The 15,199-nt window shown below is 36.9% G+C and overlaps 1 protein-coding gene across 1 annotated transcript in view; it reads right to left on the minus strand.

Annotated features, from left to right (window-relative positions):
* The window catches only part of PDCD10 (programmed cell death 10), a 43,344-nt gene that overhangs the window by 22,763 nt on the left and 5,382 nt on the right, over positions 1-15,199 (minus strand). The window contains exon 2 of the mRNA XM_077752226.1: positions 1,507-1,717. Within this exon, the coding sequence (XP_077608352.1) occupies positions 1,507-1,602 (96 nt within the window). The 5' untranslated portion in view covers positions 1,603-1,717. The remainder of the gene's footprint in view (positions 1-1,506; positions 1,718-15,199) is intronic.

Consider the following 15,199-nt stretch of genomic DNA (forward strand, 5'->3'; position numbering starts at 1 on the left):
TCCAGACAACTTAGGACATGATGAATGGAGAATCAGCAGCCATTCCAAATGCTGAGGTGACCTTGATAATGGAAAGCAAGCACTATGACACTGAGTCATAATAATACTAGCAGTGGACGATTTACTGCCACAGTTTTTTATGCAAGAGAAGTAACTTCTATCCAAGCCACTGTTTTTGAGTTTTCTTTATGGTCACTGAACACTATGTGAGGAGCTAGCATCTGGAATTCCAAAATGTACATCTGAAATGTTAACTAAGTCTATGGCTTCCAAGTTGAAGAGGATGAATCATTCTCTATAGTTCCCAAAACTTAAGAACATACATGCATCAAATACATTATCATTAAACCTAATATGGGAGAAATGGCTTTGAAACCCAAAATATTACTCTACTATAAATACTTTACAAAAAGAAATAAAAAGTCTACGGAAATGGTGAGGGTTTCCAGGTTACAGGAGCAACAATAAGTGAATGGTATTGATAGCTTTATAATTAATTAAAAGCAAAAAAAAAAAACTCACAAAAAAACAAAAACACTTTAATTAAATGGACAGAAAGGCTGAAGCCACTGAATTTGGAGTCCTACCTCTTAGTCCTAGGTAATTTCAGGAACACAATTTTATAGATTAGGAACATGGTTTACTATTAAAAGGAGGGGTGATTAAATTATCTCTAAGAAACTTCCAGCTCTATAATTCTCTACAAATCTTAGTATATTAATATTAAAAGTGAAAATGTACTATTATTAAATCCTAGAAAATTCCTCAAATAAAAAAGCAACTACATCTTCTTTAGATACTAAAGCAATGGTATCTTCCATTTGTCAGTTTAGTCACTACCAACTAGAATTCATTAGGATATTTTTGTGCCTGCTCTTCTGCTACCTAAAATATGCTTATCCCTGACTTTTCAACTGTCTAACCCTTTATCTCTTTTCTATCATAGCATATATGTCTCATCTTCACTGAGGCTGATCCTGACCCCTGAAGCAGGTCCCACCTGCTAGTTAACACAGTTTGTTTTTTTTTTAACCTTTATAGCACTTCCCATTTATTTAATTACTTGCATTCTTTGTTCAGTGTTTGTCTTTCTCTCTATAGTGAAATTTCCAGATGGGAAGCAATATATCTAAGGTTTTTTCTCCCACTGTTTTTTTTTTCTTCATGTTTATTTTCAAGAGAGACAGAGCATGAGGAGGGGAGAGGCAGAGAGAGGGGGAGAGACAGAATTTGAAACAGGCTCCAAGCAACCAGCTGTTAGCACAGAGCCCAGTGTGGGGCTCAAACCCACAAACGCAGGATCATAACCTGAGCCAAAGTCAGATGCTTAACCGACTGAGCCACCCAGGTGCCCCATTCCCCATTTTACATCTAGTGCTGGTACAATGTCTAACACACAGATGAAATTCACTTATGTACTTGTTACAGAAAAGAACAAATAAATGAATAAATGAAGCAGGCATCGAAAACTGCAGACACCATATGGGGAAATGTTCATCGGCTTACCTCATTAAACACAGGATACATGACTGCATAGAGGGGCATAGAAACCATGGAAGTGGTCTCAGCTTCATTCTTCATCTCTTCCATTGTCATCCTCATTCAAAAGCCAACTACAGTAGAAAAGGCAGTGCTAAAATGCAGAGGAATCTTCATTCACTGCAATATTTCTTCTCTTTTTTGTGATAAAAGAATAGGGCACAAAACATATACTGACCTGGTTAAAAGGGAAGAATGAATAGAGGTTTATTATATTAAGGGAAAATTACAAACACCAGACACTTTCTCTTCCAGCGTTCCTATCTTATGAACAATTGATTTGTTAATGTATCTTACTTATGAAGGTACCTAGATCTGTATGACATCTCTTTTCCTACTCAAGAGTCAAGAATTTGCCCTTTCTTACAACAAATTTCCCTTATTAAGTAGGAATTCACAAAGTTGTGACTCATGATGAATGCACTCATCTTCAACTGAGAGACTGCTTTCTGAAGCACCACGGAATAGTGATGCATCTAATTCCACTATATACAATCAAAAAAGTTAATACAAAAAAGTATCAATAAAATGTATAATTATAACATTTATACGTAATATAAAACTATAGCTATGAAATATATAAAGCATAGGTGTTTATAAAGAAACACATTAAAGAACTAAGAATAAAGAATTAAGGTGCTTAGAATGAAATTTTTTTTGCTAATAGTTCATTGATTTTGTCATAACATAGCCAAGCACCAGAGATTTAAGACTAATCTTAAAAGTGGGAAAATTCTATCAAATGTGGTCTTTTGGGGGAAAAATGTTTATTTTGCCAATAGTACATTGCAAATCTTTGTCCAAATCTGACACAAAAAGTAAGTACAGAGATTGAGACACTGATAATTTGGAATTAAAACACTGAGGAGTGCCTGGGTGGCTCAGTTGGTTAAGTGCCCGACTTTAGCTTAGGTCATGATCTCACAGCTTGTGAGTCGGGCTCTGTGCTGACAGCTCATAGCCTAGAGCCTGATTAGAATTCTGCTTAGGATTCTGTTTCCCTCTCTCTGCCCCATCCCCACTCACGCTCTGTCTCTCTCTCTCTTTCTCAAAAATGGATAAACATTAAAAAAATAAAAAATAAAATAAGTAAAATACTGAGAATTTGGGGTGCTTGGGTAGCTCGGTTAGTTGGGAGTCCAAATTTTAGTTTTGGCTCAGGTCATGATCTCATGGTTTAATGAGCATAAGCGCTGCACTGGACTTCATGCTGACAGTACAGAGCCTGGCTGGGATTCTCTGCCTCTCTCAAAATAAATAAAACCTTTTAAAAAAATACTGAGAATTTAACAATGTAAGAGAGAAATTTTGCCTTGAAAAGCTGCAGAAATATATTGATTTTTAAGAGAAAGCGACTGTATTTATTTCCTAGGCTAAAAAATGAGCCTAATTGTAAAGTGAAAGAGTAACAGTAGTGACATACTTATATTTTAAACAATATATATTTATATATGTATTTAAAAACCATCAATTTTGAATAATCTACCATTTATATAGCATTTTACAGATTATAAGACATTTTTCACATGTTTTTAGTCCCCTCAATGTAACTTACCTTATGCCAAGTGCCATTCTAATTTTACAGATGGAAAAGCAGGTTCTGAGATGGTAAATGACTTGACCAAGAACACACATGCAGAGGCACAGACTGAATCGTAATACTTTCAACCCAGATCTGATAATTCCACATAAAAAAACTAAGTTTGAGCTGGAAACAAAGAACCTCCACTCATCTACCCAGGAAAATACCCAGAAGTTATTCATTCACTGAAAAAATGTATATTCAGCACCCACTATGTATAAAATGCAGTGAGGAGTGATTAAGATGTGATCCTAATCACTAAAAACTTACCTGGGCCAGACTGTGGAAGACCTAACCAGTTTGAAACATAAAATCAAAGGCCTGAAGTACATATAGCATCAAAAAGCTCTAATAACCTGTCCCATCTGAGAACTACTTACTATCCATCCTTCCATATCCCTACAAGTGAAGGAGAACACAATACCTACTGAAACAGTTTACTCCCATTTCGGGTAGTTCTAAATATAGAAGTTTTTTTGTTTTTGAGCTAAAAGCTGTTTCCCTGACCTTCCAGAACCAAATAAATAAATAAAAATAAAAAGGCCAATTCCTAACTTTTATTTCACAGGGTAAAAGAAAACCATTAACTGATGAGATCATTTATTTAAGCAGACTGCTTTGGTCTATTTATATAAAAGACCAATCAGACTTGAGGAAGTAACAAGTACATAAATATCAGTTGTGGCCCTGTTGTTGCTACTTAACTAGGTAATCAGCCATTTGGTATTCTACTTTTCCACTTTAGAAATAAATTGTGGGGGTGCCTGGGTGGCTCAGTTAGTTAAGCTTCTGACTCTCGGTTTTGGCTCAGGTTCCTAAGTTCAAACCTTGCGCTGGGCTCTGTGCTAACAGTGCAGAGCCTGCTTGGGATTCTCTCTCTCCCCCTCTCTCTTGACGCTCCCCCACTCTCATGCACTCTCTCTCTCTCTCTCAAAATAAATAAACATTATAAAAATAAATTGTGAATATTATTTCATATTAAACTTGGAAACAAAATAGAGGGGTTGAAATGAGAGTAGTCAAAATGAAAATAATGGATAGTGGATGCACAATATAGACAGTAATTGAAGGCATCAGTATCAATGAAAAAACCAACTGAGAAAACAGCAGAACAGGGCCAACAGCAGAACTTGAAGAGCTATCTTATTACCTATACAGTATTAGACCTGGGACTAAATACAGAGCAGTGAACAAGACAAGACAGCCTCTGACCTCATGGAGCTTATGCTGTGAAAGGAAAGCCAGAAAACAAACAATTGTCAGTATTACAAGGGAGAAGTCAGGATGCTTTATTGCTATGGGAGAACTGGAGGAGAGAACTAGTATCAAGAAACCGGGTGTTTCAAAAAGGTGGATAAAAGTTTTCAATGCTCCTAGCATGAACATGACAAAAAAAAATTATTTGACTTCTTAAATTTTTTTTAATGTTTATTTTTGAGAGACAAAGAGACAGAGTGCAAGTAAGGGGAGACGCAGAGAGAGAGGGAGACGCAGAATCCAAAGCAGGCTCTAGGCTCTGAGCTGTCTTGGGGCTCGAACTCATGAGCCGTGAGACCATGACCTGAGCCTAACTCGGACACTTAACTGAGTGAGCCACCCAGGCACCCCAAAATTATCTGACTTCTTGATGAGCTCACCAGTAACAAAGAGCAGTGCCACCTGTATACTGGGGGGAACCACCTGCAGGAGCTGACAGTGAGCTGGTGAGAGAAGAGTCTAATGATCTCAGTAAAAAGGAAGTGAAATACTAAAGTAGGCTCAATTGGAACATTTTTGTCTTTTACTCTTTTGAACATATGTGTATCCCTGCATATTTTAAGGCAGACAGAAGTGAAGGAATCAGTAACAGTGGCTAGAGTCACTTTCAGGATTCCTGAGGGCATCTACCCCACTAAGTCTGTTCAAACTCTTAATTTTTTACCTTTTGTAAACAGCCACGTTGAATTGTTTTCATTGTGTTTAATCAGTAGTACTGTCCCATGTTGGGAAATTTTCACTTGAGATATTTATAATTCTTTTTTAAGAAAACCCAAACATATATTACGTATTTCTTACCTCTAAAACTAACTGTGCAGTACTGTAGCTACTATTTACCATCAAAAAGAAAGTGATATAGCAATATTTAAAGAGGTGGCTAAAGAGGAGGAACACACATTCATAACCTGCTGCTACTCATGGTTTCATTAGTGTTTTTACATGAGATTAAAAATCAACAATTTCAATAAGACTTCTTAAATATTAAACTGTTCTGTCATTTTTAGTACAAGTTTAAAAATACTGCCATTCCTTCTACATGCTTCTTTATTTGAAAAGGTTCAATGAATAACCTGCAATGACTCCCATCAACAAAGAGCCTGTTACCTAAATAGCAAAGGTAGTAAGCTGATGAAGGGCTGAGGCCCTGCCCCTTTGAGAAGGATCCTTTCACAATGGATGTGGTCAGACCCTGAGCAGCTGGGCATCACATTAACAAAGTTTCAATTCTCTAACAGAAGGTGAGTGCTGATCATGCATGCAGAGCCAACTGAAGATTAATAACTCCAAATCCCAAATCTGGAAAGGCCTTAAGAAGTTACCACATCCAACATCTAGTGCAGTAGAAACCACAGTCCAAAAAATGACTTGCCATGGCTGTAATTGCTAACAATAAATAAAAATTTAATGTGGGGATGGTGGCAACATAGAAACTACTTTGTTTCCCATTTCCAAAGTGTTGCATGGGGGGGGGCAAAGTTTTGATTTCAAAGCTTTGTTTCACAAGGAACTAGCATCTCTCTCTCTCTCTCTCAAACACACACACACAACAACAAGAAAAACAAACAAAAAAGAACCAGAACTATAAAGACCAATAACTTAAGAAAAAAGGTATACATTTTAAAAAAGTGTATTCATTTATTTTGAGAGAGAGAGGGAAAGAGCACATAGGGGAAGGGCAGAGAGAGATCCCAAGCAGACTCTATGGTGTCAGCACCAAGCCCAACTTGAGGTCCAATAATCACGAACCGTGAGATTATGACCTGAGCTGAGATCATGAGTTGGACACCTAACTGAGCCACCCAGGTGCCCCCAAAAGGTATACTTATAAGCAAATTCTTCTTCAAAACAATCCTCTGTGATACGGTGAAACCAATACAAATAGAATTTAAGCAACCTATTCATTTGTACTTTTCTCATTTCCTTGAGTGTTCAAAATTACACTGCTAATCTCTAACACATGATGCATAAGTATTAAGTTCTTGTCCATTCCACTGCAGAACTCTTGGTCTTAGAGGGGCTTCTGCCCTGCCCTATCCAAAGAACAGGAGTCTGTTCATTTAAAGAACTACACTCAGATCTCCATGTTCAGAATCGGTAGTTCCTGAAACAGCCTCATTTTAATCCATCTGGGGTATGAGATAACTCTAGAGCTAAAGTTATTTAGTCACAAATATAAAGAGTGGATAAATGGAAGTCCCTGGTACTGAAATACAAAGTTCTTAGGGAGAAAAAGAAGGCTCCTAAATAAATTCTACACTTAAAACATATCTGTAAGCAGGGGGTGCCTGGGTGACTCTGTCAGTTAAGCATCTGATTCTAAACCGATTTTGGCTCAGGTCATGATCCCAGGTTGTGAGATCCATCAAGCTCCACATCTGGCTCTGTGCTGAGCATGGAGCCTGTTTAAGATTCTCTCTCTCTCTCTCTCTCTCTCTCTGTCTCTTCCCTTCTCCCTGGCTTGCACGCTCTCTCTAAAACAAAAAACAAACAACAACAGCAACAAGAACATTTGTAGGCAGGTCTATTTGCCTTGTTTTTCTCTGTAGGCAAGTCCAGGACTTAGTCCCCTTACCTGGTCTTAAATTCTTATAATTCTTTTAATTTCCCTCCTTAAAGAGGGGAGTTTTATTTATTTATTTTGCTTGGATCTCCAGTCTCCTCATGAACACTTAGCTCAAAGAAGTTTATTCATTCTAGCAAGAAGCAGATTCATGTTTCGGTTACCACTTATAAACATATTTCTTTTTCCCAATACAGACCTTAGTTAGGGCAGCAGATACATAGCAGACACTAATAAATGTTTGTAGAATGAACAAATTAATGAGATAAGAGATGGCTAATTTATAAGTTAAATCAGCTTTGCTAATACTTTTCAAATATCAAGCCTAGCAAAACAAAAACATACAAAGGAATCTAATTAATTCTATTAACAAAGATTTTAATTTACAAGTCACATTTACCAGTTTTCACTACTCCTCTCTATCCCATGCTCTTCCTAGTATAGTAAGCTAAGACAACATTAGCATCAGATGATTGCAACTAAAATCAGAATTCCAAAAGAAATTTACATGAAAAGCAAATCAAACTAGAGAAACAGTTGCAGATTATAAATTCTAATGTCTCATTTTTATTAAGGCTGAGAGGCTGTCTTTTAGACCATGGGACATAATTGGCATATAATTCCATAGTTCACAAAATTCTCAAAGTGCAAGAATTTCCAACATAGGTTAGTCTTGCTTTACATATGAGCAAGATCCAAAAAGTTATCCAGCTTTAGCAGAAAGCACTAAGGGAAAGGGTGCACGAGTGGTGTAGTTCCCAAATGTTGGATGACCTAAGCCAGCACAGTCACTTCAGTGCTTATTAAAAACATTCCCAAGATGACTCCATCAGAATCTCCAAGGAAGGGTCCAGGAAGCTGTGTTTTTAGTAGACAACCTAGATGATTCTTGTGAGCAGGACAAGCTGGAAACCATTGGTATGGAAAGAAAGGTGCCTAGAGAGTCAGAAAAACTAGTTGCCAAGGCCAGTCTCAGGGACACAGGTAATACTAAGTACTTGAGACTGGGCTTCTTTTTGGTTCCGACTTGAAGTTTCACTTAATCACTAGTTTGTTTTCCCAACAGAAACAAAGAGGGGATAAAACTACATAATTTTAAAGGCTTTGAAACTCCAAATTTCAGTGACAATAAAACTTTATTACCGTGATCTACTAGAGATTCAAAAGTAATCTCATGGGAAACTAAACTCTTTTATTATCAGATCATAAAAAATTTTTATGAATTCTAGTAAAGAGATCCTCCCCGATAGTTGGTTGATTCAAGGTTTCAAATACATGACAGCTCTCTGCTTTCTCTCAAGCACCTGGCATCATGAATCATATCCATCAGGCTCCTGGAGAAACTACATTTATTTTAAGGCTGTGTAGCTCAGCCTGGCCATTTTGCACAGCTGAAAAGGTGAGTCTTTGATATCACAACCTACTGTTTAGGGCCTGCTCATCCCCAAATGTTTTAACTACTTTTAAACAAGAGACAAAAGGTTTAGAGGAGAAAGCTAGGAAAAGGGAAGGCAGAGGAATAAAGTAGGAGATCCTACTTAGGTCAAAATAAGCTTGAAGCCTTCAAGATAAACCTACCTCTCTCCTTCCTTTGCAAATTATACTGTCTATAATTCGCTCTCTTCCATATATAGTTTGCTTTTTTAATAAGGTTATGTGGAACTCAACTTCTCTGAACATGTACTACGATCAGTTCAGTTTTTGCTGAATTTTGTATTTAGGGACATCTAGAAACAACCTCTTTTGTTTTTTGTTTTTTAATGTTTGTTTATTTTGAGAGAGACTAAGAGAACACACATATGCATGTACACACATGCAGGGGGAGAAGCAGAGAGTGAATCTCAAGCAGGCTTTGTACTGAGAGTGCACTATTAGTGGAGAGCCTGATGTGGGGGCTCCATCTCATGAACCACCATGAGATAATGACCTGAGTGGAAATCAAGACTCATACACTTAACTGACTGAGCTACACCTAGTGCCCCCAAACAATTTCTTGTTAATGGTAAGTGTAACATAGGGCACTTAGCCACCATATTTGTTTACATAGATCAATATTTTTTTTTGACAACTTCAAATTACCAATGGAGAATTTGTTCAGAACTATGGAAAAAAAGCGCAAGTATTAAAGTCTTGAAAACAAGAGCTCAAATTCTGGTGGTATCATTACAAACCATCTTAGCTCTGAGCAAGTTACTTTACGTCTCCATGCTTTAGTTTCTTCTTTAAAAACCTAAGCTGCAAACTCAAGAGACGTAGTTAGAATAAAGATGAAGTAATTTCTAAAGCAAACCATAAAGTCTCTATATTAAATACCTATAATTTACTAAATACTGTGTTTTTGCACTTTTATATTATTCAAATAAAGTACACATTTCACAATGAATTATCACTATAATCAAATTTTTAAAGGTACCCAGTCTATCATAACACAATTTCCAGGTGTCTGATACTGCTATCTAGTTGAAGGACTCCAGCTACAGTTTTCTCAAAAAGAAGAACAAAAAGATAAGTGTTCAATATCTTTGTAAACATGACTAACCAAACAAGCATTTGCTGAGCTCTTAATTAAGAAGAGAGGTTCCAACTAAAACATCATCTGAAAGCTAAGATGTCTTTGAAAACAGGCAACACTGGCAAATTAGAATAGTGACCCATGAAGGAAAAATGCAAAATGTAAAAGTGCTCTAAATTTGACTCTATTACTTTTATCATTCTTTGTTAATTTCCGTATGTCTGCCATAGATACGTGTTCCTTAACTAATAAGCAGGCTTGGTTCTAAACATACACTTACAAATCAGTCACTTAAAACTTACAATTTATTTTTCTATAGAGGATTAAGGTTCTAAGAAACACTTCAAAATCCACAATGCTACCTAAAGGAAAATAGGAATAGGACTGTTTCCATTATACTTAGGTAACATTAATAGCACTGTCATTAGAGACAAGGGTAAAATAAACACAGTGATTCTAGAACCAGACTTGCCTAGATTGAATCCTGGATCTATCACTTACTAGACGCAGTGAACTGGGGCCAGTTTTCTAACTTCTCTGAGCTACATTTTTCTCATCTAGGATATGGGAATAATATTATAGCCTCCTTCTTTTAAGGTTGATGTGAAGATTCAACAAGTTACTACAGATACAGTGGTTAGAACAGTGCACAGTACATAGTAATTATTCCATATTAGCTATTACTACTACCACATTTTTATCTCAGATGAAATAACAGATCTCCTTCTAGAAATCAGGTCTCCTGCACAACCGTCTAACCAAGAGAATCAAGGGCTCCTGAAAGCCAGAGAAACAGTGAAGGATAAGTGATTCTAAGCTTCTTTAAAACAGCAGAACTGTTGTTTGTTTTTCAAATAAAATATTTTATCAAGAGAGGTAAAACACCCTAACCTGTTCATTCATCCAGTAAGTGTATGAAGTAACTAGTTTCCTAACCCCTCAGCCCCTCCCTCTCAGAGGAGCTCTTTAACAACTTTCCACAGTTGGAAAGCCCTGCTCTAAGACTGTCAGGACACAAGCATTAGAAACAAGGTTATGAAGAACAAAGGGAAATGTTCCCAAAAGCAAGGGTGAGGTGTTGGCAAAAGCCTTTTGAGGGCCGCATTTTTCCAAAATTCAGTTCTAGATCTCAATCTCTCACCAGTAAATTTACTCTTACTCTTGTCATACGCTTATGCATTTAAAAACCTTAAACACTAAACTCTCAAATTTTTTAATAGTTTATTGTAAAGTTGGTTTCCATATAACACTCAGTGCTCATTCCCGCAAGTGCTCTCCTCCATGTCCATTAAACCCTCACATTTTAAAGCAAAACCGGCCATTATATATTATCTAGTCCAGTTTCCAAATTCTAACACTTAGAAAGAAATGCCCATAGAAATTAACATTGAGAAACAAACCAGTGACAGACATTTTAAACAAGTATGTTACTGAGCTACTCCAGCTTACTGTACAGGTTACGTTAGTCTGGCAAATGAAGTACTTCTAAACTAACCTGCCCTATTTCTTACGTCATCCGTGGGTCAATCTGCTTATAGCCAAGACTCCCAGACTCTGCGCAGTATCTGAAGACTGAAGCCAGCAGGGATGGGGCTCTGATTCAAAGTCACTCCAAGTGGTACAAAGCAGCACAAGTTTGCAGATCTTCATTTTGGCACTGCTGAGACCTCTGACTCCCTCATCTTACAAGTTAACCGTGTTGTGTCAGCGAATGCACTTGTAGATTTTGGAGAGTACCATTTCTTTTGTGTGGGAAGTATTGTTTCTTAATAAAGAAATCTATATGGACAAGAATTAAGTATTTCTACATACAGGTGGGCAGTATAGAGCAGATTGTAAAGCTCTCAAATTCGAAACAAAGATCTGAGTTTCAATTTTTGTTCAGCTGGGTGTTATTATTTATTAATCTCTATATGCAGTGAGAAATTAATGAATAGTGACTGAAGTACCCAGCTTACTGGTTATTAAGAGTACTAAATACATCATGAAGCACTTAATACAGTAGCTGACACACAACATGCATTCAATTCATATTGTTACCGATATCTTAGATAAAATTCTATGCACCTGACATAGCACCTAGACTGGAACTAAGGTGAGGCAAACTACACATGTAAGAGTACAAAATTTAGCTCTGACTTGTATGACAGAGTAAGTGCCTCAAAGTTTGTACCCTAGGCCCCCCATTTACCTCAGCCTAGTCCACACCTGCACAGTACACACAATGACCACCTCATATTGATATCACAATATTATAAGCCTACTTTACACAGCATATTTTTAAAAACTTTTCCTCCCCCATTTGTTAAAACGGAGACATAAATAAATTACTTGGGCCACCAGAAAAAAAGTTACACATCACTGAAAGCAAGTTACAGTTTTAGAATACTGAAAAGAATTTGGTCAATAAATAAATTTTAATTATTTGTCAAGACTACATCAGAATTACTTCTCTTATTGTAAACAGATCAACTTAATAAAGAAAACTGTGGCCCAGAAGCAGACCGGGTAATGGGGTAAAATCAAGATGCAGTCAAAGACTTCAGGATAATTCATAAAAGCGAATAACCTATATGATATAATGACTAGCTGACAACAAAATCAAAGGGCTCATTACCTCTGAGTTACCCGATGGGAAATGGGAACAACAAGAGAAATAGCGACAACTGGCTTCCAGGATATTTCTATACAACTAATTTAGGGGAAAAAAATACACATTTCTTTAGCTGTGATAATCCTCAATTTTTTTCCTATTCCAATGCCTAAGTTTCTGTTAAAACCTGGTCTGAACAAAATGTAATTGAAACATTTGTTGTAGGGCAGGAAACAAAGCTGCCCCTTGAATACGTTTATCCTCTGCTTATAAAGCTCTTAATCTAGTGGCTCATGAATGAAATAATGCCCGAGAAGCCACCAAGTGTCCTAGGGACATCTTTCTATTTTCCTTTTTATTACTATTTGTGATCTCCTGTTTTAATTTCTCCATTATGTTAAAAGCTTTCTTTTAAAATACCTTAGAAATTCAACTAAACTCAAATGCTCATACTATTCCTAGGTTCTCTATGCTTGAAGGTACAATTTAAGGAGTCTGTACCACCTGGGCCAGGTCTACCTGCTCTGTATCACTTATAATCTTAGTTATCTACCATTTACCTTAAAGACTCTTAATTGCCTAAGGTCCTCTACCAAATGCATTGTGTATTTTCTTTACCTTACCTTGCAAAATTTCTTTGCACCAAAACACTGCCACAAGGCACTCAAATGTTGATAAAATTGTTAGCTCCAGATAAGATACTGAGTGGGTGATTTGCTTAAAACTAGGTGCTAATAAAGACATGGTTCTATCTTGATAGCAGCCAACTTGACGTTTAGCTCCTAACTGATCACAAAAAGAAATGGCGGTATGTGCTTGTATATATACTTTCTCTTGTACCCTTCCTTTGCCAAACGAATTTTTTAAGGAGGGACACCAAAATTAAGGTAGGACCTCAGAAATCTGGCGTTTTGACAACACTGCCAAAATGCCAATTTTATTATGGGTAAAGAAGACATCCAGAAAGCATATACATTTCTGAACAAAAGTTCACAGCAAAATTCACAGTTCTTTGGCATTAAATTAATTAACCTTGCAACAATGTGAACTAGTATGGGGAGCAGTTGCAGCCTAGAGGCCAGGTCTGACTCATCTGTCATTCCCAACTGGCTTTTGTTGTAACAACCTTATATGATAGAAGTCTAAGGAGGCAGCAGGGGCGTGACATCTTAGGGTTTGGTCATTCCGGAACTTCCATCTCCACTGGTCTGGTTCATCCTGAACACAGGGTGCTTGAATATGGCAGGAAGGCATGTTTCAGTACAAAAGACCAGATGGCTAAATTAGAGAAACTGTACTATTTCCCCCTTTCTATCAGCTCTGACCCAAAATTACCAAATGAACTGATGCGTGCAAAGAGTACATAAGAGAAAGGGTAAAAGAGGTCAAAAAGGAAAATTGGAAAAAATATATATATATTAGAAAGGCTAAATGCTCATGTAACAGTCTTTCCATCCCCTTCCCCGAAAGAGAAGTTTTATTCCTTTCTCTATCTCCTAGTAGCTAGCATGGTACTTGGCATAGTCGGGCTACGTCAGCAAGTGTTAGTGGGAGATGTGGTGATGAAGTGAGAAAAGGTCCGTGTCCTTGAGGGTGCTTCAGTCTGGCGGGACGAGGAACAATAAAGAAACACGTCATGTGAAGCTGCCGCTCTGCGTACCTCCGTGAGCATACCTGCCTCACATTATATACATACTCACCGAGCAAGTTCAACATCACATGCTTAACATTTTTGGAAGACAATAACGAAAAATAACTATAGAAACACAAAGATGGTCATAACTCCATTCCAGGCACATAAGCCCCCGAAGAAAAGACAGAACAGGCATGGATCTGCTATTCCCCCGCCAGACTCCCAGCCGCAGTGCCTCTCATGATGAGCAGCCTACCACACTGCGATTCCTGTACGATACATATTACTTTCCCAACATGCCTCGGAACTACTCAAAAAAAAGTAATTCTATTCCAGTGCTAAAGAAAACAAGTTGGGTCAAAGTTGTATTAGTCTCCAAGGTGGTAACTCCCTAAGAGATTTTTTGTAGAGTAAGTTTGAATGTAAGTAATTTTTGCCTGCTCTACTGACCTTACCATCTACTATAAAAGCTCTCTGTAACTGCAACTCTAAACCTAACTGCCCTCCAATAGAGCTCAATTATTAACATAATCTTTATGGCAATGATTTAAAATATGGTCTCTTGAGTGAGGCAGCTGGATTCAAATCCTAATTCCAAGCAATTACTGGTTGTATAACCTTGGGCAAGTTGCTTAACCTCTCTGTACTTTAATTTTCCCATTTAAATTGGGGATAATGGTGCCTCCACCTTTACTGTTCCAAAGATTATATGACATCATGTGAAATGCTTAGTGTGATGCCTGGCACCAAGTTACTGCTCAATAAATTCTGGCCATCCAATTAAATTTCAGCTTATTCTAAACACTTAGGGCAATTTCACACATAATACATACTCAATAAATATTTGATAAATGAATGAACCAAAGTATTATTATGTAATCTATACTTACTTCTGGTAAACTTATTTCCAAGGGATTGGCCTCAGCAAACAATAGTGACTACCATTTAATATGTTCCACTGCTGTTGCCTAATAATTCATAAGCTTGCTGATAAAATCCCCTTTTTTCTTTTAAATAGTAACACTTGATTCTAAGCACCTAGAGTAAAGAGTGAGATTGAGGCTGAATAGATTAAACTCACCTTTTGGGTAGTTAAAAAAGAAAAAAAGGTTACTAAAACCAAAAATATGAATGATCTTGAAAAATAATATTGTAATATATTACACCGAAGATACAATTAATTTTGTACTAAAATTACAAAAACTGCATTTTTCATCTTCTTACAGACAAAAACAGACCACCAACTACATTGTTTACCTTTCTGCAAATAAATTATTTCTACTTGCTGCAATAAAAGTGCTTTCATTGGTTACACTTCGTGTGCGCCCTAAAAATTCAGTATCTAAGACTGCAACTTTCTACAACATTTCAAATGCAGTAATATACACTAACAATCACACTCTTTAACTTCTGAATCCCTTTTACAGTTTATTTACCATGAAATTAGCTTAATATTCTTTAAAAAAACTTTTTTTTAAGTCTGTTTATATATTTTGAGAGAGACAGAGACACTCCAAGTGGGG

This window comes from Crocuta crocuta, unplaced genomic scaffold (genome assembly GCF_008692635.1).
Source record: "Crocuta crocuta isolate KB4526 unplaced genomic scaffold, BGI_CrCroc_1.0 scaffold21, whole genome shotgun sequence".
Taxonomy (NCBI): domain Eukaryota; kingdom Metazoa; phylum Chordata; class Mammalia; order Carnivora; family Hyaenidae; genus Crocuta; species Crocuta crocuta.